This window comes from Dissoconium aciculare, assembly GCF_010015565.1.
Source record: "Dissoconium aciculare CBS 342.82 unplaced genomic scaffold K489scaffold_10, whole genome shotgun sequence".
Classification (NCBI taxonomy): domain Eukaryota; kingdom Fungi; phylum Ascomycota; class Dothideomycetes; order Mycosphaerellales; family Dissoconiaceae; genus Dissoconium; species Dissoconium aciculare.
The window spans coordinates 978,656-1,004,963 of NW_022984960.1; the positions used below are offsets into that span (position 1 = coordinate 978,656).

The window sequence follows — 26,308 nt, forward strand, 5'->3', positions numbered from 1 at the left end:
TTGTGGTCGAGGAGGGTCGGAAGAGAAAGGCGATGCATTGGGGCTTTGGATGACAAAAGACATCTGGCTATGCTGGCCTGCAATCCAAGAAATTGCACCAAACTGAGGCCAGTGAAATTGCACTTGGGAAAGCGCAGTGTGGAATACCGATTTCGGTCAGGCGCACAGATCTATCAATGCGAAATGTGTGGATCGGAAAATATAAAAGTTTTGAAACAACCACGACTGCACGATCATCCATGCGATGGAAATCCAAAAGACGTGGTGACGAATCGGGGTCAATTTCATTCCCCACCCTCGGCTGACCCCACGTGTCTTTTCACGAGTCATGGAAGTGCGAGAGGCGCGACAATGACACGAGCCTTGCAGGCAATGTAGGATTCTCGATATTGGCCTCGCTGCATTACAATAATTATTACATCTCCATCTCATTCCGCCAGGCAATGATCATGACCGTCAAACGCCTTCATATTCATCATCGCCATCATCATCGTCGACTTCGTCGTCAGTCGATAGGACTTGAACATCTAGGCTGTTCTCGGAGTCGGCTGTCCCCATGTCTCGAAATCCTAGACTTTGGACGATCGCGTCCCTGGATGGCCGGCCCCTGATAGTAGTGGACGACTTTAGACCCGTAACAGCTGTTGATGTTGCGCTTCTGGCATCTGTTGTGAACGCTTGGTTCTCGCGCGGATAACGTCTTCGTCTCGCTGGCGGGAAATCTGAAGCTCGGCCTACTTGTTCTGCATCGTTTTGCAGCGCGGCATCTCGGATAGCCTGTTGCGCTTCGGGTGAAGGAGCATTGTAAATTTTGACACCATATAATGGTACAGGATCTTTCTCGCCCTTTTGCTGTTTGATTCGAGTCAGGCGTTGCAGGAATGAGGCAGCCTGCGATCCGTTCCCAGTTTGAGGTCTCTCTGAGAGGGGTGTCTTTCGCTGTTTCGTGGTCTGCGATATCGTGTGCTCATCTGTGAGTTCACCAGAGCCGATCTCTTCGCTATGTGCACTCATCTCTAGATTTTCATCTTCGAGGACATCGTGCTGAGTGGCCGACTTCTGTTCTCCGCGAAGCCTTGCCGGCGTTGCAACTATTCTCGCGCGAGAAACACCGACGATGTCCAGCATGTTGCCCGCCAACACTGGATCTTGAACAGCGCCTGGGTTTGCTACGTAAACTTGGCTTCCGTAATCGGTACTCCATGTGCCATGATACATCCGGTCATTGAATTTGATGAATGGTTGGCGGGTATGTAAATCTGCAATCTCCAACTTGCCTACTGAGGTTGGCGCAGCATCGTTTTCTGATTGGGGTGTTTTATCATTGTCAATGGATGTAGGTTGCTTGGCTGTTCTTGTGTTTGACTTGGTTGCTAGTGCATCAGGAACGTATGTCGTCAGGTCCAGTGTGATGTAGCAATCTTCTGTCTCATTTGGGTCATATTCATATTCCCATTCGTCTGTGGCCATGCTTTCAGCCTGGATCACCATCGGGACGGTACCGAGATGACTGAGCCATATGCGATGACAGAGTCCTCGAAGCTTTTTCACCTGCAATATACCTTAAGCTATATGCAGTGATGCTGCTAGCTGGAGCGCCGGATAGTTGATATCATCCTGCGGCGCCGATTCTGATACTGCAGGTGCCAAAATTGGTCGGCTGATGGGGAAGAGGGTTCTCGTCGCATGCCGCCGGATCCGCGCTTCCCCAAAATAGCTGAAGGGCTCAAGTGGCCACGGGACCTTGGACGGCAATTCAGGCACAGTTGTGATGCTTCCTATTCCTATGACTTACCTAGGTACTTGTTATATAACGCTCGTCACTTCTTTTGCAATCGTTTAGCAGACGGGGCGCAGTCCTCACGTAGCTGACATTGGACATATTCCGCCTCATTCTCTCAATTTTATGTTGCCATAGCGCTTGCGGTCCGGAGCTTTGGTTGCTTCCATATCACCATCTAGATTAGCTTGTCGCGAAATATACCGAAAGATTCGGCAAAACATCGTCATCATAGGACTTGTTACAGCAACACCTCAATGCTCTCTTACGACCCTGCTCAACATTAGCATCGCAGCGTCCAGCTATACCCGCATTTTCTTTTGGACTCTTCCTACATCACATTACACATTGCGCAGCGCGCATGCATATTTCACCTTTGCATACTTGGCCTTGAAGAGACCAGCACTATCCGGTCCTCTTTGAAACTCTACCTCTTGAATACGTCCTCGATCAGCCACAAGTAGAGCCCATGCAGCGCGCCGGTCGGAGCTGGTTCTATGCCTTTTGCATCGTCGCGATTGTGTACATACTCTTCACCCTAATCGGCGTACAGATCACCAAGAATGCGCCATCGTCGGAATTGACGGAGAACCTACAATGGATCGCGACCGGGAAGTTCTGGGCGGATCGGGAGATGTGCCGGTGGTTTGGAGTCTGTGGCCTTTTCCACATGGTGAACACTGCAGGCTGGACCTGGTCTCATCACAAAGATAGAGTGGCCCCGATTGATCGTGACTTCAGTCGATATTGGAATTCGTCTGAAGAGGATCCGGACTCATGGTCGCGGGAAGAGAAGAAGCTGCGAGAGATACCCCAATATGTCTTGGATTATGCGCCTTACGTTCATCTCTTTTCGCGTGAGGAATTTTGGCCAACAGATCTGGCAGAGCACCTGGAGCATACGACAGCCTCTGTCAATTACACGCACATTGCGAATTTTGGACAACAACAAAATCTCTCCAACCTACGAGAACTCAACGATTATAGAGGCGCGGAATATGGCCGATACATGTATCTGAAAAGTAACGACAACGTAGAAGAGCGACCAGACTGGTTGGTCAGCGCACATAACATCCCAGACATCGCCGAGAAGGACGGCGCTGCACCGTGGCCGGCGTCACCGGAAACAGAGGATGAAGCCCGCACTCCCGAAGATCACCGAGACTTAGACGCGCCAGAGGGGAAAGGCCACCATATTGCTGAGCGTGTCGCTAGTCAGGACGGGCGATGCGGTGGTAATAGTGGTTTCACATGCACTGGCAGTCGCTTTGGTCCTTGCTGTTCGATCTATGGATGGTGTGGCAATAATGAAGCATACTGTGCAGACCCATGTGATCCGCTGGCCGGCACATGCTACAGCCCTTATGCGCCACCCCGAGGCCCAAAGCAGGATTTGAGGAAGCGATCGTCTACACGACGTGCCAATCCTCATAATGGTGGCCACAGCTCTGCTCCAGCGTTTCTGGTTGTCGTGCCCAAGGAAGATGGCATCGTCGACGCGTTCTGGTTCTTTTTCTACTCCTTCAATCTCGGCGAGAAGGTCTTCGACATCCGTTTTGGTAATCACCTCGGTGACTGGGAGCACACCGCCGTTCGTTTTCAAAACGGTCAACCTATTCAGGTATTCCTAAGCGAACATGATTTCGGCGATGCCTATACTTGGAATGCCATAGAGAAGTACATTCCGGCAATGGACGGATCTGGCACCATGATCGGTACATGGAGCAACAAAACCGCCAGCGCCATTGCCAAACGCCCGGTGGTGTACAGCGCGATCGGATCGCACGCTATGTATGGCACGCCTGGTCTACATCCATACATCCTTCCCTTCGGCCTGCTGCACGACGAGACAGACCGCGGGCCTCTCTGGGATCCCACTCTCAATTTGCAATCGTACACCTATGATCCTGCAAACCAGACTCTACGCGCAAGTCTGCTGAATCCGCGTTCGCCGACTGGATGGTTTGACTTCACTGGTCATTGGGGAGAAAAGTACTACAAACTTGGCGACCCGCGACAATACCGTCTTGCAGGACAGTACCATTACGTCAATGGACCGCTGGGTCCCAAATTCAAGAATCTCGGTCGAACGACTGTATGCCAGAATGTGGGCAAGCCCTGCAAAGTCAAGACTTATATGACAGGCAATTGGCGACCGCGACCGCTGCCTAATGATGACGATGAAGGCGAGGAGGGAGGATTGCCCGGTGGGAATCACACTGATGAGACGTTCGCTAAGGCAGACCTGAGGCGACGTGCTTCTGTTTGATCCCTCCGATATGACTGCTCCATGAAAACCTCGACTTCAACTTGATGGGTGAAGTTTGACGACGAATATATGCCGCTTGGTCTAGATGACAGATAGATTCCAACTTGGATAGATTCCACACCCAGACATCACCGTGACACGACGATTGCGGAGCTTTGTTGGCCTAGATGTGCGCTTTTCACTGCAGCTCATCATTTTGTTGGTGATGCGTAATGCCGTCGTGGATATCGCTGCAATTCATATGACATGGATGTGTTCCTTATGGCCTGCGCGCTTCGTCCTCCTGTCGTGGTAGGGTTATACGTGGATCATGGTAGGGTTTGGGTAAGGCTTTCCAACCCACTACCCACAGCTTCATCATGTCCCGGTCACAATGTATTCATTCCAAGGTTGGTTTCTTCACGGTGAGCAGCATCATATGTTGGACTGGATGATCATACATGCCCAGGTGTACAGTGAGGTGCGACATTATCGCATGTAATAATAAGTTATAGTCAGACGAACATGATGTCCAAGCCGACTCCACGGGCACCCAAGGAGATCTGAAGCCCACCTGGGACATCCAAAGAGTACACCTAGGTATATGTATATCTGTTCGCGACGATGAGTGGGTAGAGCCCTGCACGTCATTCGTTTATGCCAGGAATCTCCATCGCCATCTGGGCATTTAGGAACAACCAACAGGGTTTGCCGGTGGATTTCCGGCACCGCACCGAGCCATGGAAGGGACGCCGCGATTGTCGCGCTCGCTGCACATCACCACGTGGAAATCTGGTCTATTGGAAAACATATATCGTGCAGCAGCACTGTACTTCTCCACTACCTGCACGATGGATCCTGCGCTACCTGCTGTAGCATTTCATGCGAACCATGAAAGACTTCCAGGATCGGCGGTCCACGGATGCAGCGCGCGACAACAACCGCATTGCGCGATAGCGCAGCACATCCTCATCACAGCTACTTCGTGACCCCGAACCTTCTCACCCAAAGTACCTCTGAAGTGTTTCGAATTGTATGCATGTCGTGGAAGCCTGCATTCGAAGAGCGCGATCGAAGGATGACCTTGAATGGTCTTCACATGCCCACCTCTGAGGTTGACGTCTGCAGCGGCGCCAACCTTGATAGCATACCTCAGAAGTGTATATTTGCTCACTTAAGCCCACCTGGGCACCTAAGATGTATGTACGATGGGCGTGAAGCTCACAGCCGTTTTCATGCTGGACCGCCTAAACTTGCTCAATGCACATCCAATGAAAAGCAGCGCGGGCCGAGGTGCCTCAATTACTGTACCTGGCGTGCCTGGCAACCAGACTTGTGAGCTGAGCCTTCACACAGCGGATCGATAACATTCGGGCCCTCTCTCGTGTGAAAACAGATCGCAGCGCAACGCATATCTGGTCAATGAACGGGATCGGCGGCTCATGGCAACACGTTGTACATTTCTGTCCATCCAATGAGGTTCATGGGAATGTCCATGTCTACTGAAGAATGCCACGCGTTCGAATGGACGAGGCGTCATCGTGGGGGTCTCCATGCGGGATTCCGACTCGTTTCTCCGCTAAATGCGTACTGACACCCGAATACATGCTCATCAACGGCACCCTTCTTCCGGATTCGTGTACGCGGCCTCCATTTGCAGATTAAATGTGCGCATTGCGCAATGAAACTCGCTCAATCCCGCGCACCGTGGTGGACATTTGGACATGAACGTGAAAGCATTAGCAGAATATATAAGTATATAGAAATGTCGAAGCATTGGACTCTGTGGTCCGATTGACAGAATTTCGAGCCCAACGAAAAATGAATAGAATGATTGCAGCCTGGCGACTTCAAGTCGTCAAGGCCAATGTTGTCGTCCCTCACAGGACGTTGTTTTGCACTGATAGTACTAATCCGCCTCCTTAGTTGGAAACCGCAGGAAGGATGAGCTGCTTCTCCTTCTTCAGGTTGGCAACCACGCTCGCATCGACCTTCAAGATCTGGGACACAAGCTCGACCGGAGTCAAAGCCAGCCACTGGGTCAAACTGATATCCGCAACACGGTCGCTCTTGTACAGCTCGATCCAGACCAAATCCTCATCACCGGTGTTCTCGACGTAGTGGCCGCTGTTGTCAGGCATGACGGCAGTGTCACCGGCAGTGAAGTCGAAGGTCCTGGCAGCCGCACCTCCCATGAAGACGCTGACGCGAGCGGTTCCCTGGGAGAAGAACAACCATTCCTCGGCGTTGGGGTGCCAGTGGAGCTCACGAAGCGCACCGGGCTTCAAGGTGACAATCGATGTGGCGATGGTCTTGGCGATCGGGAAGTTGTGGGAGTCGATGATGCGCACATTTCCACCGCCGGGGATCTCGTGGGTCGGGGCAACCTTGCTGCCGTAGTAGACCCACGAATCAGTGGAGTCCTCGAGGGAGCCGAATGGAGAGTCGATGGTGATGTCTCCAACGGTGGCGTTGGTGATGTACGGGTTCGGGGATGGGACCTTGTCGAATGCAGTGGAGTTGGCGGGCAAGCCGAAGTTGCGGAGGATGATGTCCTTCGGGGTGTGGGCAATCCAGTCATCAACCATGAAGGTGGTTCCGGCGGAGTCGAAGTTACCATCGTCGAAAGCGACTGAGTCAATCAGTTAGCAACAAGATCGTCGAGCAACGCATGCGAAAATCGAGCTTTCTGAGAACTCGGTGAAAGATGGGAAGACTTACGCAGGAACTCGTTCTCATCATCAAGACCTTGCACAGAGTGCGCTCCTCCCTTGGGGATGTACCAGATGTCGCCGGGGTGCAAGACACTGGCCTGGTTGCGACCGTGCTCGTCAACACCGGTAAAGAGGATGCGACCAGCATAGACGTATCCCCACTCGGAAACGCGGTGCCAGTGCATCTCACGGATCGCGCCCTTCTTCAAGTGCTGCTGCGCAGCGGCAATGTCATGGCTAGCGGGCAAGTCGGTGACAACCTGCTGGCGAGTCCATCCACCGTTCAAAAGACGAGTCTTGGAGTCAGAGAAGCTCCATTTCAGATTTACGACGGATCCACTGTCAGTCGGCTCCTGACCCAAGTTGGCGGGGTTAGTCTTGTCGAGGTATTTGTTTGTGCCGCCTGCAAAATCATCAGCCGAGATGCGATTTACACCATCACCAAATTTTGCTCACCGAGCAGAGGTCCGCCTTTTCCTTTGCCATTGTCTGGCTGCCCGTCTGCGAAAGAACCGCTGACGGTACGCTCGTAACGCAAATGCTTCGATTGCGGCTTCGACGGGAGAGCCGGGGAGGCGACAGGGCTGGCAGATACAGCTTCGGCGAGCGCCAAGGCGCAGCAGGTGAGAATGAATGACTTCATGGTGAGAACTAATCGAATACTACAGGAATGAAAGGTTCGTCTAAGGACGAGACATCGACGACCTCACTGCCTACTTATACACGCTGTCGCGTGTGCCGTGCGAGTCTTCTCACATGGCGTGCCGCGTTACAAGCCTTTGCGACATGGAACGCCAATCTCTCTAGGATTTCTATCGCCCAATATCTCGCTTCCCAAATGAGAAGAGACGGGACGAACTCCTTGCCACGAGCGGGAGAAGATCGTTGTGCAGCGGTTCGCGCCAGGAGACGTGATCACTGTAGTTTCATACTCTGACATTGACGGTGCTTGGACGCGTGCATGCCGATCGGGCTAGCGCGGATGGCATCAGAAAGCCAAGACTTGTACCTTCAACGGTCAGAAAGGCACCCAAAGCTGTCAAAGGTAGGTTTCGCTGGTTGAAAGCCGTAGTCGATTTGTCCCCGTTGTTGCTAGTCGGTGGCAAATCTCCATTGTCGATGAAAATATGTGAGGTTCTGCATTCCCTGGTACATGGGCAGTAAGACGTGGTGAAGATGCAAAATCGCGCCATTGCTGTTATATCGGCCGCTAGGTTGAATCCGGTCATAAAATTGTTTGGATTGGCCGTCAGATTTGCAGTTTAGCCCGAAGGAGGCTCAGGGCGTCCGGTAAGCTTACTTGGCATTGAGCTAAACAGGCGGCTAATTGTACAGGATACACACCACATGTCAGACGCTAATCTGGCGCAACTCAGATTGGTATATTGAAGAATGTCGACATTTACGCTTGTTGACCAACGCGATACTGCCTTGGGTAATACATTGTCGATCATCAATCGACATACAGATGTTGTGACCAGTCAGACGGACGTTGGACGATGAACCTAACCAATGGAAGGACAAGACGACACAACGACAAGCCAAAGTGGCTCAAGCAAGATCCAATTTCGATAGCAAGCTTGTCGAGCCAACATGTGCGCTAGAAAGATGCATTCGGCTACGGAAAATTGTCTTGTCGAGAAGCTGCAGACATGTCGTTCCCATTAACGATCATATGCCTCGGCCGCTGCCGAGGAGCACTCAAGGGGTCCTCGAAATGATCGGCATCGTCTACGGAGAGTACAGCTCGGCACGCACACGAGACGAGCAACTCGTACCTAGAGCCATACTTGAGGCTATGTCTAAGCGAACCTAAGCAGACATGCTCTAAGCGTTTCCTGCATGAACGCTTCCCATGTGAGCAGACAGGTTCTACTGCCGAACGGTCTTCGAACAGTGTACCGACCCGACCTGAGTTGTACAAACTGCAGATGAGGAGGGAAAACCTTTGCCTGTGGTGTTGGTGTTGGTGTTCAAGGACACACCAAGTCTGGATGGTTATCTCGGACTTCAACATAGTTGAGACATACAAGCACAATGCTTCACAGGAATCTTGCTTGTCGGGGAAGTCTGGTGGTCTGTGCCAGGATGCTGCGCGGTTGAGTGCAAAGCTTAAGCGACAGGAGGCGACAAGCATTTCGTCCAAATGACCGTTGGCGATACCTCCCTTCAACAACGGCTCCTACAGCACGCCACTGATCAGCGAGTGCAGGCTCTTCAACATCCTGGGATGTTGCTTGGCAAGGAATGAGGCTGCATTGCATTATGCAACAATTCTCGTTTGTTAGCTCCAAGTTCTCAAAGGCAGAGGCAACGAGGTCCATGCGCCCGAATATCGCATCGAAGTCGTACTCAGATTTCGAGATCACGCAAGACGAGAGGCAATCATGTCGACGGTTTCGGTTTCAAACGATGGGATGAATGTACTACGGCCAAAGAATATATAAGTCTCGACAACATCCGAACATTCAATCTTTTCTCCAGCAGCAACAACATCTTCTTCAGAGTTCGCAGCCTCACATTCTCTCACACTCTTTCGCTTTTCAGCAACTTTTTTTCAAAATGTCTTTCTCCAAGCTCAGCTTCGGCGCGAGCGCCATCTTGGCCTTCGCCCAACTCTCGTCGGCATACTCCCTGCCTCCGCTCATCCCCAAGATCCCCGGTGTGACCGAGCTGTTGAACAAGGCGGCCTTCCCTCTGCCCATTCTTCAGATTCCCACACCTGCCCTCCCGGCTCCGGCCTACACCCCCAGCAACATCCGCCCCAAGAAGATCGGATACTACTGGACTGCCTCAGGTGACAACCAGCACGCCGACTTCCTCGTCTCCTACTCCCTTGACGATGACACCTTCGGAACCCTCCTCCGCATTGCTGAGGTTCCCACCTCCGGCAACTCTCCTCACCACTCTGGTCCTTCCGCCGACGGCAAGACCATCTGGGGTGGTGGTCTTCTCTCCCTCTTGAAGACCCAGGACACCGGTTTCTTCTTCGATGTCTCTGACCCATACGAGCCCGTCTTCAAGAAGAGCAACCGTGGTCTCTTCAGCTCCATCGCTGATGAGGTTCGCGCTCTCCCCAACGGTGGTTTCCTCATCACCTACATGGGTTCCGCCGTCGGTACCTCCCCCGGCCGTCTCGTTGAGGTCGATGCCAACTACGACATTGTCCACGAGTACCCCGAGGATGTCCCTGGTCTCCTTAACATCCTTGGCGAGCAGTTCTCTCCTCACGGTCTCTCCATCGACTTCGAGGCCAACCTCATCTTGACCTCTGACTTCGTCGTCCCCGCCACCGTCCTCAAGCCCTTTCCCGTCATCCTCCACGCCAACACTCTCCGTCTCTGGGACTACCACAGCAAGACCATCATCAACACCATCACCATCCCCAACGGTGGCGGTATCCAGGACGTGAAGTTCATCCCTGGCAACAAGGACCACGTCGCCATTGCCACCGCAGTCCACACCGGTGAGGTATGGGCCATCTACCCATTCGAGAACGACGAGAATGGAAAGCCCGGAAAGGCCAAGCTCCTCTACTCCCTCGGCGAGCGCTTCCAGGACAACGTTGCCATCTACTCCGACATCACCCAGGACGGTCGCTTCGCCTACTTCACCTGCACCACCAGCAACCACATCGCCCAGCTCGACATCTCCGACCTCCACAACGTCAAGCGTCTTGATGACCCCAATGAGCAGCAGCCCATTGTCGGTCCTCACTACGTCAAGGTCTCCCCTGACCAGAAGAACCTTGCTGTGACCGACTACTTCGTCGAGACTGGCCAGATTGGTAACCTCAACACTGTCGGTGACTACAAGGGTTTGTGGATCGACATCAACCACGATGGATCGCTCTCCTTCAACCGCTCGATCAACTTCTCTCAGCAATTCGGCCAGGGCGGTCCCGGAGGCTACCGCAACGGTGCTAAGGTTAGTTCCCAGACGTTTCCCTACTCTCAAAGACATCATGCTGACCATTCCATAGCCCCACTCCGTCGTCATCTTCGACTTGACCGACGAGAAGAACCCCAAGTACTACTAAACGCCAGGTCTCAACTTGGATCGTTTACGAAGAGTCTCGTATTGACTTGGAAACTCACGCTACATCTTCCGTTCTTTCGTTCGACGCTTGCAACATTTGTTGCGGCTTCCAGACATTTTCTTTTTGGATTGCGACTCGGCTTTCGGAGCGATCTCCGAAAACACAAAATTCGGGCCGCGCTTCGGCCCGCTGGTCGGTGGACGAGCTGATGATGAATCACGGGCTGATATACACAATCTTTTAATACTTCTTCTCCAACGAATGTTATTCTTTCTCACTCTCAATTCCTTTTCGATCCGTCTATATTCGCGCCCGTGAAATTCGTGCTTTGGTTTCGCAAATCAACGCACTACCAGCGGAGAAATCCACACTCAAGTGCGCCCTTGTCAGTTCTTAGCGTTGTTCCCTTTTGCCGCGGCATCACGTGGTCTATCTATGATTGCACTCCAGTTCCTTCGCATCAAGAGGCCGGTGCAGACGTGCATTCGTATGACTGTCCAAAAAATTCACACACCTAGGCACCTAATTGGTATCCGATGAGTAAGACATATGTTGTTCCCGCAGATTCAACCTAATATTTTACGCACCTCGCCCAATCTGCATACTTGAGTAGAGCCTCGACGGAGGGTGAGTGAGTAAGCCGTCACGTGTCTACCTAGCTGCCCCGGTGTGGACGCGTGCCTTCCGCAGATGCATTCCAGCTCCAGGCAGACGCGACATGAGGCGTGATGGTCTCCCACACGTACTTGCTGTACTTACAGCTTGGCTTGGTGGCCCGCATCTATCTTGTCCTCGCGAATCGTCACATCACCATATAAGTTGCATCTCAAACCAATATGGATTGGTCAACGAACAGGGCGGATGCAGCATCCGGAAGATCTCTCATGTCATGGCTGTCGACGAACGTGTGCCCAACCAAAGGCTCTTGTGATACACTCGGCATGATTGCAGATGATGAGGATGGCCCTTCAAGAAAGAAGCAAAAGAGCGATGATGACAACGCCGCATAGTCTGCGGATGTACAATCAAGCCTCGAGGCACGCCCAGCCTTTCGATTGCCACCGCGGTCGTCGTTCCGTCATTTGCTCACTCCTGAAAACAGTGCCAGTCTGTTCGCATCTTCAGCAATCGTATATCAATATCCAACGACCGCCAAGACTTCGGCATCGAACAGCTTTGCAGTTGACGATACATCAATTTCATCAAATAGATGCACTTCACAAGCACGAATTGAGCCTTTGCTCGACAAATTCTCCAAGCAACCTCCGGGAATTGACTTGGTACAGGCGCTCACACCAGTCATTCCATCACCAGGGTCGCCACCCTCATTTCACCTGTCACGACATCCATTGGAAAAGAATGCATTTCCATCCATTCCATCTCCCTCGCTATCACAACGAACACCACGCTTTGCTGTCCAAGATGCGTTCGACGTGGAGGAGGAAAGTCCTATCAGTCATGAAGCTCTGACTGGTATACTCGCAGGCGACGCACGATCAGGCCTCGTTGGCCATCTCATACCCATCTCGTCGCTTGATCGCCACCTTTGGTACAGTCATGGTCGTGCGCGTTATGATGTCAATGCTCTTCAATATTTACACCTTCGTGCCGGGCCAGACCATGAATTCCATGAAATTGGCCAGTAATCAGAGGAGCAAGCTATTGTGAATTTCGAACCCATCGTTCACCGTAATGGCGAAATACGTTTGAGGCAATGGGAAGAGCAAAAGAACAGGGTGCACCCTGTGGGCGGCAAGAAGGTTTTCAACCCACGATTGGCGGCAGCCTTTGACCGGTACGTACATTACGACATACACGCTTCGATGTGCTGACGGTGAATCCAGACATGGCCTTCACCAACTACTCGAGTTCGTGGGCAAGTACACTACATGTGCAGCCAAGATATTAATTGGTGGCGGTCCCATCAAGTTTCAACGGCTACAGCAGATGCCAGCAGTCACAGATGAACAAACCAAATGCCGTGTGGTCTACATTGACTTTGTTCACAATCCCACAGTCGCGGTTCCTCACAGTCCCATCCCACGCAACGGGCTATACGTCGGCGTGTCAACAGCTGGGGGGTATTGGTGGGCACCTCTTTCTACTTATGACAAGGCGTCATACTACAGCAGAACTGGTCATGTCTGGGGCGAAGCGAAGTCCATCTTTCATCTATAAGTTGAAAGCCAGGAGGGTGCTCAAAAGCATATTCGTGCTCTACTGAGTTGTCATGACGACGACGTGCCCTCATCGTGAGCAGCATCACATTCACGATCGTTGTTGACAATTGCTGATGATTTATGGTCGATATCTGTAGTGCGGTTGAGTTTGGCTTCGCGGGAAGTTATCATTCAGCTGCAGGCGAGCAAGCTTACATGGAAGCCGCAGCGGCCGAACATCTTGATCTCAAATGCCCATATAGTGGAACAGACTCGGAATATTGGGGGGAACCCGTGCATGGAAGTGAAGCCGCAATTTGAAGACCACGAGCACTACTGTAGTTCGGATATCGTAGCACTGCCACGCGACCGCGCCGTATGTAGAGATGAATACATAAGCTCCCCCAATCTGATGGGCAAGATGCTGACTGAGCACGTTGAGCATCCATATGCTGACTAAAGAAATCGATCAGGAGGATGGCGGATATCACTTGTGCTTGTGGTACGGAGATGTTGTCGCAAGTGTGGACATCTCGTTGCAAGGATAGAGATGCGGCAGTGAAGGGGAGTGTTGTGTTACAAGAAAGAAGGGTTTGAAACGAGGAGGGTCGAGCAACAGATGCATCAACAATATCCGGTTGAGACGAAGATTTTTCCGAAGATTTTTCGAGAGATTTTCTATTGTCGACAAACACTCATGTCATCGCCGGGCCGAGTAAACAGACTCAACTTTCTGTTACATTGATAATTATCTCATCGCCTGTCTGCTTATTCACACTCAAAGGATCTGCATGTCGGTTGAACGAAAATGTAAAACGCACAAACTTTTCGAAAATCGCCACACTTTCAATCTGATAAATAAGCTCCGTCCGAAACCAAATCCAAACTATCCATCCGTTCCAAGCAGCTTAGCTAGTCCTCCATGACACTATCCTGGCGAACGCTATCTCCTGGGCCCAGATGAATACTGGACAACTTTTTCCAATCGGTCTTTCCCAGATCCTTCCTTTTGGGCATTTCACTCCGATGTACCCAGAGGACCTTCCGCTTTGCCAGCTCTGCCATGAACGCCTTTTCGAAGTCTTTCTTCTTGGTTCCAGCTTTGCGGAATTTCCAATCGGGATCCATGTTCTTGGCCCATTTTTGGGCATCGGCCGTGCGCTTGAAATTCTCGATCACATGTATCACACCAACTTTGTTGTCATTGCCGTCGTCGATGTGACCCGGCTCGGGCTCTTGCGGCTCCGCTTTGATGCCCGGCTTGTCTGAAATTTGAGGAGCAATCGGCGGCAGTGTAGTGGTGGCGGTGATCTCAACGTCCTCGTGTTCTCCCGAGGAGCTCAGGTCAGATTCAATGGTTTGAACTGGATCTTGAGCGTCTGGAGCCGAAATAATGTTATCTTGAGGGAGCTGCGGGGGCATCGTTCCTTGCAAGTCGCGATCCTCATCTGTTTGCAGAAGTTCATCGAGGTTTTCGTTGTCGGGTTCCTTACTGTCGACCATGTCGTCGTCCAAGTCGACGACTAGTGCTGCAAATGTGCTTGAGGCTGAGGCTGAGGCTGTTCGTTGCATCTGTTGCTTCGGGAATCTTGATGGGTGATTTCTTGTCATTTCTCGCCCCTAGTGGAGCTGTAATGGGACCTGCTTCTCTCAGCATCTCCGGTTTGACTGTTTGGATGATTGCTACTGTACGTGCCTCGGATCTTCCTATTCTGCGCTGCTTGCCGCGACTTTGCTCATGTGGAGCGACGGTCGAGAATCACCGTGCGGTGAGAACCATGTGATGCGGCATTTGAGAAAGCGACGAAAAGCGACGAGTATCACCTGCTGTGAGGCTTGAAGACATCTCGGTGCTTCACAAATCTTACCTAGGTACCTTCCCAACCTTACATCTCGAAGTGGGCATTTGTCACTCCCGGGTTAGCTTTTATGCTCCGCTTTGTACCTAGTGAAACAAGCTCACACTCTGCCCGTGACATCACTGCACATCGAACCAGTGATATCGATAGGCGATGTTAGTCCTAGCATGTGATCGCTGACAAGAAGGCGCTTGCTGCGGGCGTGACTTTCAGAAACATGTCCGATGTGCAAGAATCCCACCATCTGCGATCGAACGATATCTTACAAGAAGTTGGGAATGGAAGGCCCTCGTTGAGTGGGGATATCGTTGCTGGCGTTGGAGAGATTACGAAGAGCGACTCGTGCTATAAAAAGTTGCACCCGGGCATGGTATCTACTAGGGGTCAATCGTATGACCTAGGATGGGGCTACGCTCGCTCATTTGTTGCGACAGTGAACAGCAGGCGTGAGCCAACTGTTCATCGCCAGCGTTGTATCTGAATACGAGCACACGAGCCATGCGATACACCCGTCTGTCGCCTGCGATACGTTGGGCGGAGCTCGTGCAGGCGTCGAAGGCTTCTGCCAGGGGTGATCAGTGTAAGTATGACTCATGGCACTCGGATAAGGTTGATTAGTCAAGACAAGGAGCGCATGGGCATCGGCTGCGATGTCAAGTTGAGGACCGGAATGCGTTCACAAACGTGCGGTAAGATGGAAATCATTCGGCACCGCATGCACTAGCGAGTGATAGCCCACGTGGACGTGAGAGAGGCCTGATGGAACGGTTCCAGCATCTGACATTCATCTCCCGCTTGAGAACGGATGTAGAACAAACAACTCTGCTCATCTTCTGAACTTCATGGCCATCGTAAAAGTATGCATTCGTGATCTCCAGAACAAGTCCGTCAATGCTCCTTTGATAGTCCATAGAAACATCTCCACGAACGTTACTCTTTCCACATCTTTGAACTTTCGCTGGCGGCAAACATGATCATGCTGCTGTTCGCTATCCTTCATCTCGCCTAGATGGCGTACTTGCGCGTCCACTCACGGGCCGTCGCCTCGAACTTCGGCTGGTCGGTCTTGTACAGGTGCGCAATCTCAGGAACCAGGGGATCCGCAGGGTTCGCATCTGTAAGAAGCGAACAAATGGACAAGAGAACTGTGGATGAGTGTCAGTAAAGGACGGCGATGTCGAAATCCGAGTTTTGAAATTTGATGGAAAGTTCTTAGGTTTCGCACCTTTCGAGATGGTCAGGGCAGGACTCCACTGGTCACGGAGAATGTCGAGACAGATGCTGCCGTTGCTGTTGATGTTCGGGTGGTATACTCGAGTCGTGAAGTTGACTTTCGGCGGCTTGAACGGGTAATCTGGACGGAATCTCAGCACTGGCTGTTGTCTAGTGGGACGTCATCGCGCATACCAGTCGGGAAGTGAATTGCTAGGAAGAAAACGCCGCCAGAGTATGGAGAGTCAGCAGGTCCCATGATGGTGGCCTGCCAGTGGAACTGCGAGAAAAGGTATGTCAGCCGCAGTTCTGCTATCTTTGCCGCCGTGCGGGAAAAGTTCGAGAGCACAGCAAGTCTCCTAACTCTTGATCGCTGACGATAAGCTCAGAGCACCGAGTCCTCCTCCGTGTCCATCTCTTCTTGCGACTGGATTCTGGCGGCTCTCGCAAACTGCGCAGCGGGCTGAGGCTGAAAACGTACCAAATCATCGCCGACCGGACCAGCGCTGCAGGAGGAGGGTGGGTCGCTGTACATCCGTGAGCATGATGTTCCAGAAGTGAGTCGCCCGAGAAGGTTTCATTACCGGCCGAGGTCTGCAAGTTCCTCTGTAGTCATTTGTCAGTATATCGTATGGTGCCCGCGGCGGGGTAGAGCGGAACCCACTGTTAATGCGCTTAAGAGCCATGGCGACCGTGAGTTTTGTGATGTGTGGTCTGGTGTAAGTGTTCTTGTTCGGAGTACGGGCGTGCTATCGTCGAGCGATATTTGGTTGTGAAGATATGATGAAAAGAACACAGGCCTAATGTTGGAGTCTTGAGTTGCGTATCGCAGTCGAAGCGGCCCGCATGTGGGGCCCGCTTCGCCACGAGGGATGCCCAGGAGCGGCGGCTACAGTATTATATCACATACACCGTGATGACTTCACACATCATCGAACATACTGGATTGCTTTGGAAGACTGTGAAATTATTTGAGCGCATTCGCGCATTCGAACAACTATGGACACGAAATCCTCACGATGTTGTGTCCATCACAACAAGGAGTCACGAGACCTTGTGGGAATTCCGCTATTCTTAGATCGTCAGGGTCCACCAAATCGATATCCCGGTCAACACATCAGAAAAACGGCAGTCACTCCTCTGCGAAGGAGATCGCGCAAAACGCCTAGTTCACTTCTGATGCATAAGCGTGTGGGGCCAGTGAACATCACGCCCATGAATTTGAACGGCATGTGATGAGACAAAACATTGTGAAGGCTCACAAAGCCAATACATCGAGATGTGGACGTCCTCAATTAATGATCGATTGATTTTATTTAAACAAAGGCTTGCAGACCAGTGATGGCCCGACCAAGAATAAGAGCTGGAGCACGTGTCAATGATGGTCAAGTCAAATTTACGGGAATGCAACTCACCATGGATATCGCTCTGGCCTTCGTACGTTTGGGTGACGAACAAATTTGACACGTGTCGGCCAATGTGATATTCGTCACTTGCCGCATTTCCTCCAAAGATCTCCTGCAGAGTTCGTGCATTGACAAGGGCACGATCGCAGTTCTGCCGCTTGATCATAGAGATCATCTCTGGCGCAGCCTTGCCCTCATCCTTCAGCCTTCCAACCTGGTAAGCAGCGAGGATTCCGAATGCAGCATCCGTGGAGGCGTCAGCAAGCTTCTTCTGAACAAGCTGGTACTTGGCGATGGGGTTGCCCTTAAACTGCTTGCGCTCCAAAGCATAGGTTCGGGCACGGTCGATACAGTCCTCCAATGCGCCAATGACACCCCAAGCGATCCCATAACGTGCGCTGTTCAAGCATGAGAATGGACCACGAAGACCCTCGACGTCAGGGAACATCATCTCCTTGGCAACCGGAACACCGTCCATTTGGATCATGCCAGTGATGGACGCACGGAGACCGTTCTTGTCGCCGAGCTTGGGAGTCTCAAGGGTACCAGGAGGGCACTTTGATCGTTCAACCAGGAATCCACGAATCTTGCCAGTCTCTTGAAGTTTCGCCCAGACCAAGAAGACATCAGCGATGGGAGAGTTGGTGATCCAGGTTTTTGCGCCAGACAGGCTGTAGTAGCCCTCTTTGGTCGGGTGTGGCTTTGCAACGCTCTCCATGCTTCCAGGATCTGAACCGTGGTTGGGCTCTGTTAAACCGAAGCATCCCAGCACTTTTCCCTTTGCCATCTCGGGCAGGAATTTGTCTTTTTGCTCCTGTGTTCCGTGCTCTTCAATGCCACCCATAACCAATGATGATTGTACGCTCATGCCTGAACGGTAGCCTGAATCAACCCGCTCAACAGCTCGTGTGATCAATCCCGAGGCGACAGAGGATACACCTGCACAACCATAGCCCTTGATAGTTGCACCCAGCAGACCTAGCTCACCCATCTCCTCGAGGATCTTCCTGTCATAGTTCTCGTTTCGGAATGCCTCTGTGACAACGATTAGCTCATGATCAGAGATTACAATGGCTCAATGGCAGGCTTCGCGCACCGAGTACCCGCGGGAGCATGCGCTCCTGACAATATGATTCTGCAGTCTCTGAAATGGCCAATTCCTCGTCGGTGAACAAATTGTTGCTTCCTAGAGGATCCTTCCAGTTGAATGCAGCTGGAGTGTGTGCATGGCGACGGCCAATGGCGGCAGTTCGTGAAGGCAATTGGAGACACCGTCTCGCGGTTCGTGATGTAGCCAACTTATACATGTTTGTGTGATGCTGGTGGAAATTGTTGCTAGGAATTGTGAAGAGATCTGCATATTCTATGCTAAGAGAGGCGACTGCTACTTGAGCGCCGTCCGAGTGGCCAATAGCGGCCGCCAGCCGACATCGCTGACACGGACATACGGATTCATCGTTCGCTTGCTTTCAAGACGACCTTAGAATACAAGCCGGCATCGATTTCGTAACAGACATTCACAAGCCAAGCATTCTGCGATATGAACGAACATCATCGTGCAAGGGTCATACTAGTGTTCCCCAGACGATCGAGCGAATGAACGACATGAGCCGTTGCGTTATGCAGCATTGCAGCCCATGTGAAGGCGGATTGTGCCTCGGGCGGGAGGGATATGAAATCACGTGATGACGAGTGCCCTCCACGATGATGTAATTCACGTCGCGTCCCTCGTTTCAATCTCGCGTTCTCCGCCAAAGTAACCTTGAAAGCAGCTGTCGTGCACACGTGAAATACTGACAAATCCAATCGCATGACCTCGAAAGAGCCACAAAAGAGACCATAACCGCAATCATGGGTATCAAACGTAAGTCAGGTCGTCCTTGGAGATTAAGATAATCTGCTGACATGTTGTAGAATTATACCAAGTGATCCGAGATGTAGGTCACACATTGGTGCCGCACGATCAATTCGAAAGCACATCCTGACATCCTTTAGAATTGTCCCGATGCCATCAAAGAAGGAGACATCAAAACTCAATTTGGTCGCAAAGTCGCCATCGATGCTTCCATGTCATTGTACTCGTTCTTGGTCGCCGTGCGAAGTAATGGCGAGCAACTCATGTCTGACACTGGCGAAACCACCTCACATCTTATGGGCATGTTCTACCGTACACTCCGCATCGTTGACAACGGAATCAAACCTGTCTACGTCTTCGATGGCGCGCCTCCAAAGCTGAAGTCTGGCGAGCTTGCGAAGCGTTTCCAGCGCAAGTCAGAAGCACAAGAGTCACACGAAGAGGCGAAAGAGACCGGTACGGCGGAAGACGTGGAGAAGTTCAGTCGGCGAACAGTCCGAGTCACCCGAGAACACAACGAAGAAGCTCGAAGGCTGCTCAAGCTGATGGGAATCCCATTCATCATCGCCCCCACGGAGGCCGAAGCACAATGCGCTGTCCTGGCAAGAGCTGGCAAAGTATACGCTGCGGCGTCCGAGGATATGGACACATTGACGTTCGACACACCGATTCTCTTGCGCCACCTGACATTCTCAGAAGCACGTGCCAAAGACGAGCCTTTGCAAGAAATCCACCTTGACCGTGTGCTCGAGGGACTGGACATGGATCGCGAGCAATTCATCGATTTGTGCATCTTGCTTGGATGCGACTATGTCGACCCTGTGCGAGGTATCGGTCCAAAAGTCGCCCTTGGACTGATCAAAGAATTCAAGAACCTTGAAGCGATCGTGGAGAACAATGAGAAGACTAAGAAATACACATTCCCAGAAGACTGGCCATACAAGGATGCCCGCCTATTATTCCTGGAGCCGGATGTCCGCAAAGCGGATCACCCTGATTGTGACTTCAAATGGGAGAGCCCGGATGTCCCAGGTCTAGTCCAATTTCTGGTCGAGGAGAAGGGATTCAGCGAGGACCGTGTCCGTGCCGGTGCCGCGAGACTACAGAAGAACGTCAAGTCGAGTCAGCAGTCTAGACTAGAAGGGTTCTTCAAGCCGAAAGAAAAAACAGAGGAGGAAAAAGCCAATCTCAAGCGCAAGAACGAAGAGAAGCTCGAGGAGCGAAAGAAGCAAAAGAAGGCGGAAGCGAAAGCAAAGAAGGATGCCAAGTCGAAGCCAAAGATGAACACGTGAAGCAGATTTATTGATTGTATTTTGATAGCGATGGCGTTTCTTTGGCGTATGAGTCCAGGCGAATGTTTGAACAGCAGCATGGGACAGGACTGCGTGCCGCACTACTACATGGAAGGACATTGCGAAAAAGGTGCGGCATGGCGCTAACAGTTTGCAAGATGTATATTAAAGTGCATTACCAAGTCGGGATGCAGCTTGAACCTGCATCATGAATTGAGGAAGGGTTCTTTGGACTTGTGCATTAGAAGGAGGACGCATTAGTTCCGCTCAAGATTTTGGGCCCGCTTCACGATGGTGGCGTTTCATGTGATGACCGCATTTCTCGCTTAGAACCAAGCCTGTCCTTGGCGCAGAAACAAGAGACAATTGGAGCGCGGCACGACTAAACTTGAACATGTAATAAATTGAAGCATTGCATGAACGAATTCAGTCGCAATGAAGTCAAGATATGGCGGCGTGATATTACTATGCGCATTGGCGCAACTCGCGCCGTTCGCTCAAGCTCTGAACATCACAAGACATACATTCAACGACACACCTCTCGCTCCAAGCCCGCTCCCGCGTTCACATGCGGATAGCGACGGGAATCAAATCATCGAAAATTTCCAAAGACTTGGCCGAACGACGACATGGAAATTCATCTCCAACATCACATTACAGGGCGACAGCTATGAGCCCGAGGGCATCGTACGACTCGGCGCCGATCGCTACATTGTCAGCTCGACTGAGTACGAGTCTAGGACAGGGTATGGCCGATTGACTGTCTTCAGTGGGAATGGCAATCGGATTGCGGACGTCACGCTTTCGCAACCTGGAGATCTCGAGTATCACAATGGCGGGATCGACTACGACGGGAAGTACATTTGGGCGACGATTGCGCAGTACAGACCGAATTCCAGCGCAAAGGTCATGAGAGTCGATCCCGAGACGCTGGGGTCAGAGACGGTTCTCAGGTATAATGATCATTTGGGAGGAATCGTTCACGATGTTCAGACGGATCGACTGTACACATTGAATTGGGGCTCGAGGAATGAGAGCATTTTCGACCTACGGCGACGTCGATTTCCTTTCTGGTGGTCATTCGGACAGGACCGTAATGTCTTCAGTGGATTCCGGACGCCTAACGACATCGTCAGGAACCCGAGTTACTTTGTCGATTACCAGGATTGCAAGTTCCTCGGACATGCCCGGGTATACAACGACAAGCCTGTCATGCTTTGTTCCGGCGTTGCCAACAGGCTTGGTGGTTTGGCTATCGTCGGAGTTGAAGATATGGTGGCCCTTGCGGAGATTCCGGTGACCCTGACCGGTGCTTCGGGCGTCTTGCTCACGCAGAATCCCATGGATGTCAGCGTCGAGGATGGCAGACTACGGTTTTATTTTGCACCCGATTCGGGGTCATCTGTATTGTACGTAGTTGAGGCGCAGCCATGACTTCAAGTGATACCTAAGAGCAATGAGACCTCTGGCCCACATCGTGCACACGCAGGCTTCCAGGCTGTAATTTGATGATTTCATTCCGGAACTTCACGGGTGACGTTTGTAAAGGTCTTGAAGTACTAGCTGTCACCTCTTGTTATATACGAAGAGGAACCACACCTCTTCACTCACCACATGTCCCGTGGGGCAAGTGGTGAAAGGCGTTGAGCAACTAGAATAGCTTCTGTTTGTGACCGCGTCTGGTGGTCTACGTAGGAGTCGGCTTTCTTTTATGAATTCCCTTTCGGGTTCTTTTCAAACTTATAAGTGCAGTACGTACTGCTGTCTGCTCATTCTTTGACGCACGATTCGCAAGCTGAACAACGAAAATGAAGGGGGTCTGGAATTGGACTGATACCAGAGAGCGAAGCAGCTATGCGACGTGCGTGCTATTGACTGGTCCTAGAGGGAACAATCGTCCTTGTTTGCGTGTAAATTCACACCTGTCGCAGGCCTACCTAATTCAAAGTATGCAAATGTTGTCACGATAGATATAGTCCAAATTGTCCATGACTAGAGGCTTGAAAGCTCAAATTCAATCATTCCATCCGGAAGACGGATGGTTTTTGTGGAGACCTTGAAGATTCGACCGTTACTTTCCGAGGTGTTTGTACTTGGGAGCAATTCAAGGATCTCACCGCGACTCCAGTGAAGCAGTGAGAAAGGCAATTGAGACAAAGGCAAGAAAGGTGAAATTGGATTGCTCAGCGAAGCGATCTCGAAGTTTGCAGGGGATCATGCCTGCTGTCGTCACGATCTACCGGGTGATATTTTTGATCTTCGTGAGATCGTTTCCAATACTTCATGAAGCTGTAAGTACTCATTCAAACCATCGAGGGCGGACTCCCGAGTAAGTTTCAGAAAGTGGTTGTGGTTCAAGAGCCTGATTACCGGCTAGGGGCGAGTTTGTCGAGGCCGGCGGAGATCCAAGACGACCTAATTTACTCGATTGAGATACACTTTGGCAAAATCAAACGCGAGCTTCTTTCTCTGTAGGGAGCCTGCGCATAGCATCTGGAACGAAACATGCTTGTCGTTGTTATTTAATTTCACATACAAGTGAAGTCTACCTTGAAGGCGGAAATGCCGATCTGCTGAGTCATCGATCAACTCGCTCATCTGCTGAGTCACCCGTTCGCTGATTCGCAAGTTGCGGCGTTGTCATAGCAACTGCCTCGAGCCACAACAGCAACGTAAAAACATGGATCGCAGCGGTCGTGGTGAGGAGTGCGTTATGTAGCTCCCATGATGTCAGACTATGATTAATGCTGAGCGCATGATAATTACGTCGAATAGTCAACGATATTTATTCACAATGTATTTCCCCGTTACCCGACCGCTGCTTGGCATGGTAATTTCATAGACGCCGTAGTTGTCACCAGTAGCGTCACGCCAAACAACGGGGGGCACGAGACACGCCTAAAGAGAGCGCAACGCCATTCACTGCTAGCATTGATCGCGGAGACAGTGCGCCGAATTCTAGAGTATCTTCACTTCACGACATTCGACTGTTTCTTCCTACATGCAGCTACCAAGATGTCGATCAGAGTGGTAGCGAGGATACGTCCGTTGCTGAAGGCGGAGATTGAACGCGACATTATCGTCACGGCCGCCGAAAATGAGTCCGATTCCGCGGAAGTGAAGAGCATCATCCGGATACCAAACCCAAAGAACGAGGCGGAGCTTTATTCTTTCCAGTTCAGCAGCGTTTACGATCAGAATGCAACACAGGCGAATTTGTTCGATGGCGAAGGTAGGAACGCGTCTATTCAGTACAATCGCCGTCCTCTATCACTCACTTACTCATTCATGCAGTCGCGCCGACCGTCAAGCATCTTTTCAAAGGCTACGATGTTACCCTTTTCGCATATGGAGTCACAGGCACAGGAAAGACGCACACGATGCGCGGTGGGAAGAAGATGGAAGAACGAGGTGTAATCCCGCGACTGCTTTCGAGCATATATCGACGCGCGCGTAAGATTGAAAAAGACAGCGCTGGCGCAACACAAGTCGAGGTGTTGATGAGCTATTATGAAATTTACAATGACCGAGTATTCGACTTGTTTGAGGCACCAGAGAAGCGAACGGCAGCGGGATTGCCTATACGCGACAACCAGAGTGGAAAAGCCATCGTGGTAGGACTGTCGGAGAAACCATGCACATCGTTGAAGGACTTTGAGCAATTATATGACCAGGCCAATCTTAACCGCTCCACTTCGGCGACCAAATTGAACGCGCATTCGTCGCGCTCGCACGCGATCTTGTGCGTCAAGGTCTCACAGACTACCGGTGACGAAGTTCGCGTTAGCACTGCATCGGCAATTGACTTGGCTGGATCAGAGGACAATCGAAGGACTGACAATGACAAGGAACGAATGGTGGAGAGCTCCAGCATTAACAAGTCTTTGTTTGTGTTGGCATCTTGTGTGGAAGCGATTTCGAAGAAGCAACGCGCTCCCTATAGGGACAGCAAGATGACGAGGGTTCTGGCATTGGGCCAGAACAATGGCTTGACCATCATGATTCTTAATCTCGCGCCAGTACGGAGCTACCACCTTGACACGATCAGCAGCTTGAATTTCGCGAATCGCACGAAGAAGATCGAGGTAAATGAAATCGAGAATCAACCTTTCTTCAAGGACAATGGCGGGAAGAACAAGCTTGACACAGTTGCGCCTGCTGGGCCTGCGATGAATCGACAGCCACTTCGACCAAAGCTCCTTTCACAAAATAGTCATCTTCGTGATGTAACGACCGCCGTACCCAAACCCATGAAGTCATTCGCTGTCTTCACCGACAAAGTTAAGCCGGTTCTAAAACCCATCCATACAGCCAATACGAGTCAAGCACGCACTATTTCAGGTGTCCCAGTTCGATCACCAAAACGGACCAGCAGCGAAGCTTTGCACTCTACCAGTCGAGCTGCCAAATTTGCCCGACCGAATCCTAGCACTAGCAGTATGGTGGAAGCTGGCATGTCCAAGGATGCGATCGAGGCGTTGATCGAACGAAAGGTGACTGAAGCCCTCGCCGCTGGTCGAGCGGCTGCTGAAAATACGACTGTCGCGACCACTCAAGATCCGGTCTCGGATGAGATGCAGAAACGACTGCTCGCACTCGAGCGTCGTGTGGAGGGCCAAGAGAACGAGCGTGCTGAGGGCCTACAATATCTCCTCATGGCGAAGCAACATCAGGTGCGAGGAGAGGATTCAAGTGCGTTAAAGATGTATCGTTTGGCATTGCCGCATTTCCCGGAGAATGAGAAATTGATGCGGAAGATTGTCAATCTACAGAACAAGCTCTCGGAAGGGAGTGCCACGGAGGGCATCACGACGGATTCGACGACAGAGAAGCCTCATAAGTCAAGGAGAAAGCCAAAAGACGAGGACCTAGATGAGAGCTGGCATGAGGATGAAAACGCGGCAGCGACAAATCACAAAAGGACCTCTCACAACGATGAAGAAGACGATGAAGAAGACGACGGCTTCATTTATCGTCCTCGACCCAAGCCTCGAAGGCCACACATGGCAAACCTCAATCGTGCCCCAACCATTGGCATTGCAGCCGCGACAAGTCCTACTACACAGCCCCCGACTACCCATGAATCCTATCTTGATTACGACGACTCTCTCCCATTCCCCGCCCAAACCCCTCGCACAAAGCGTCTCATCGCCATCATCAACACGCGCGACGTAAACCAGATCAAACTCCTCAAAGGCGTCGGTGCGAAAAAGGCCGAGGCAATCGTAAACTGCCTGTGTGATCTCGACGACCTCGTCGATCACGATAGCAGCAGCAGCAGTGACGAGGAGAAGATGGAACGAAAGACGCTGGTGGAGAATCTTTCGCAATTAGGGAAGCTTAAAGGTGTGGGCGCGAAGACGGTGTGGAATATGAGGGTGGGATTGGGAGAGTTCTGATTTGTAGATTTTCGGGGATGAGGGTTCTTTGATTCTGATGAGTAGCATTTGGGCTGGGAGTTTCTCTTTTTGCATAGCGGGTTTGGGGGCGGTGCGGTGTTCTTTGCTCCATTCTCTTCTTGGGACATTCATGATCATGGCGAGGTCATCTACGGGAATGAAGGCCGATCCACCAGATCATTTCGCCTAATGCACTTCTACTTTCGCTTCCGTTCATCCTCATCAGAGGCAATGAAGCATCGAACGGCAACCTTTCCAAGAGATCACATTAAGAACCTTTCCTGATTATCTCCTGTGATGTCGCAATCTTTGGTCAAGCCGATGCATTGATACAGAGCATGACCT

At 51.4% G+C, this 26,308-nt stretch overlaps 12 protein-coding genes across 12 annotated transcripts; 6 read left to right on the forward strand and 6 right to left on the reverse strand.

The window, feature by feature from the left end:
• Positions 1–259: 259 nt before the first annotated feature.
• On the reverse strand, positions 260–1,896 carry K489DRAFT_43660 (uncharacterized protein). The gene is made up of 2 exons (XM_033608612.1): positions 1,796–1,896; positions 260–1,743 (listed from the first exon to the last, which is right to left on the reverse strand). The coding sequence occupies exon 2, from the start codon at positions 1,489–1,491 to the stop codon at positions 457–459; it is 1,035 nt and encodes a 344-aa protein (XP_033457852.1). The 5' UTR covers positions 1,492–1,743; positions 1,796–1,896; the 3' UTR covers positions 260–456.
• Positions 1,814–4,494, forward strand: K489DRAFT_382750 (carbohydrate-binding module family 18 protein). The gene has a single exon (XM_033605452.1). It carries the CDS (start codon positions 2,250–2,252, stop codon positions 4,047–4,049), a length of 1,800 nt encoding a protein of 599 aa, XP_033457853.1. The 5' UTR covers positions 1,814–2,249; the 3' UTR covers positions 4,050–4,494.
• Positions 4,495–5,844: 1,350 nt separating this feature from the next.
• K489DRAFT_361388 (oxalate decarboxylase) lies at positions 5,845–7,385 on the reverse strand (the record flags this gene model as incomplete). The annotated part of the gene is made up of 3 exons (XM_033602634.1): positions 5,845–6,660; positions 6,750–7,145; positions 7,199–7,385. The coding sequence occupies 3 exons, from the start codon at positions 7,383–7,385 to the stop codon at positions 5,951–5,953; spliced, it is 1,293 nt and encodes a 430-aa protein (XP_033457854.1). The 3' UTR covers positions 5,845–5,950.
• Positions 7,386–8,188: 803 nt separating this feature from the next.
• K489DRAFT_43710 (uncharacterized protein) lies at positions 8,189–9,021 on the reverse strand. Its single transcript, XM_033608613.1, has one exon. The coding sequence runs from the start codon at positions 8,877–8,879 to the stop codon at positions 8,361–8,363; it is 519 nt and encodes a 172-aa protein (XP_033457855.1). The 5' UTR covers positions 8,880–9,021; the 3' UTR covers positions 8,189–8,360.
• Positions 9,022–9,304: 283 nt separating this feature from the next.
• Positions 9,305–10,781, forward strand: K489DRAFT_412026 (uncharacterized protein; the record flags this gene model as incomplete). Its single annotated transcript, XM_033607877.1, has 2 exons — positions 9,305–10,669; positions 10,725–10,781. The coding sequence occupies 2 exons, from the start codon at positions 9,305–9,307 to the stop codon at positions 10,779–10,781; spliced, it is 1,422 nt and encodes a 473-aa protein (XP_033457856.1).
• An 884-nt stretch (positions 10,782–11,665) lies between these two features.
• Positions 11,666–12,959, forward strand: K489DRAFT_372552 (uncharacterized protein; the record flags this gene model as incomplete). Its single annotated transcript, XM_033603345.1, has 4 exons — positions 11,666–11,790; positions 11,884–12,344; positions 12,432–12,576; positions 12,626–12,959. The coding sequence occupies 4 exons, from the start codon at positions 11,666–11,668 to the stop codon at positions 12,957–12,959; spliced, it is 1,065 nt and encodes a 354-aa protein (XP_033457857.1).
• A 490-nt stretch (positions 12,960–13,449) lies between these two features.
• On the reverse strand, positions 13,450–14,784 carry K489DRAFT_43860 (uncharacterized protein). Its single transcript, XM_033608614.1, has one exon. It carries the CDS (start codon positions 14,549–14,551, stop codon positions 13,853–13,855), a length of 699 nt encoding a protein of 232 aa, XP_033457858.1. The 5' UTR covers positions 14,552–14,784; the 3' UTR covers positions 13,450–13,852.
• Positions 14,785–15,804: 1,020 nt separating this feature from the next.
• Positions 15,805–16,697, reverse strand: K489DRAFT_412028 (putative ubiquitin-conjugating enzyme E2-16 kDa; the record flags this gene model as incomplete). The annotated part of the gene is made up of 6 exons (XM_033607878.1): positions 15,805–15,944; positions 16,025–16,153; positions 16,207–16,291; positions 16,493–16,538; positions 16,596–16,617; positions 16,676–16,697. 6 exons carry the CDS (start codon positions 16,695–16,697, stop codon positions 15,805–15,807), a joined length of 444 nt encoding a protein of 147 aa, XP_033457859.1.
• Positions 16,698–16,950: 253 nt separating this feature from the next.
• Positions 16,951–18,874, reverse strand: K489DRAFT_382754 (acyl-CoA dehydrogenase NM domain-like protein). Its single transcript, XM_033605453.1, has 2 exons — positions 18,514–18,874; positions 16,951–18,452 (listed from the first exon to the last, which is right to left on the reverse strand). The coding sequence occupies exons 1-2, from the start codon at positions 18,722–18,724 to the stop codon at positions 17,182–17,184; spliced, it is 1,482 nt and encodes a 493-aa protein (XP_033457860.1). The 5' UTR covers positions 18,725–18,874; the 3' UTR covers positions 16,951–17,181.
• Positions 18,875–19,268: 394 nt separating this feature from the next.
• On the forward strand, positions 19,269–20,564 carry K489DRAFT_412030 (PIN domain-like protein; the record flags this gene model as incomplete). Its single annotated transcript, XM_033607879.1, has 3 exons — positions 19,269–19,281; positions 19,332–19,354; positions 19,413–20,564. 3 exons carry the CDS (start codon positions 19,269–19,271, stop codon positions 20,562–20,564), a joined length of 1,188 nt encoding a protein of 395 aa, XP_033457861.1.
• Positions 20,565–20,999: 435 nt separating this feature from the next.
• Positions 21,000–21,998, forward strand: K489DRAFT_323318 (uncharacterized protein; the record flags this gene model as incomplete). Its single annotated transcript, XM_033601688.1, has 1 exon — positions 21,000–21,998. One exon carries the CDS (start codon positions 21,000–21,002, stop codon positions 21,996–21,998), a length of 999 nt encoding a protein of 332 aa, XP_033457862.1.
• A 1,328-nt stretch (positions 21,999–23,326) lies between these two features.
• On the forward strand, positions 23,327–26,227 carry K489DRAFT_433496 (kinesin-domain-containing protein). The gene is made up of 2 exons (XM_033608516.1): positions 23,327–23,796; positions 23,859–26,227. The coding sequence occupies exons 1-2, from the start codon at positions 23,580–23,582 to the stop codon at positions 25,961–25,963; spliced, it is 2,322 nt and encodes a 773-aa protein (XP_033457863.1). The 5' UTR covers positions 23,327–23,579; the 3' UTR covers positions 25,964–26,227.
• Positions 26,228–26,308: the final 81 nt, after the last annotated feature.

Excerpts from the sequence above, each read along its gene's own strand:
- K489DRAFT_43660 (XM_033608612.1), bottom strand. The coding sequence starts at position 1,491 with ATGGTGATCCAGGCTGAAAGCATGGCCACAGACGAATGGGAATATGAA.
- K489DRAFT_382750 (XM_033605452.1), top strand. The coding sequence starts at position 2,250 with ATGCAGCGCGCCGGTCGGAGCTGGTTCTATGCCTTTTGCATCGTCGCG.
- K489DRAFT_43710 (XM_033608613.1), bottom strand. The coding sequence starts at position 8,879 with ATGCTTGTCGCCTCCTGTCGCTTAAGCTTTGCACTCAACCGCGCAGCA.
- K489DRAFT_43860 (XM_033608614.1), bottom strand. The coding sequence starts at position 14,551 with ATGACAAGAAATCACCCATCAAGATTCCCGAAGCAACAGATGCAACGA.
- K489DRAFT_382754 (XM_033605453.1), bottom strand. The coding sequence starts at position 18,724 with ATGTATAAGTTGGCTACATCACGAACCGCGAGACGGTGTCTCCAATTG. Across the intron at positions 18,453-18,513 it reads CATGCTCCCGCGGGTACTCG|AGGCATTCCGAAACGAGAAC; the intron begins GTGCGCGAAGCC and ends TCGTTGTCACAG.
- K489DRAFT_433496 (XM_033608516.1), top strand. The coding sequence starts at position 23,580 with ATGTCGATCAGAGTGGTAGCGAGGATACGTCCGTTGCTGAAGGCGGAG. Across the intron at positions 23,797-23,858 it reads GAATTTGTTCGATGGCGAAG|TCGCGCCGACCGTCAAGCAT; the intron begins GTAGGAACGCGT and ends TCATTCATGCAG.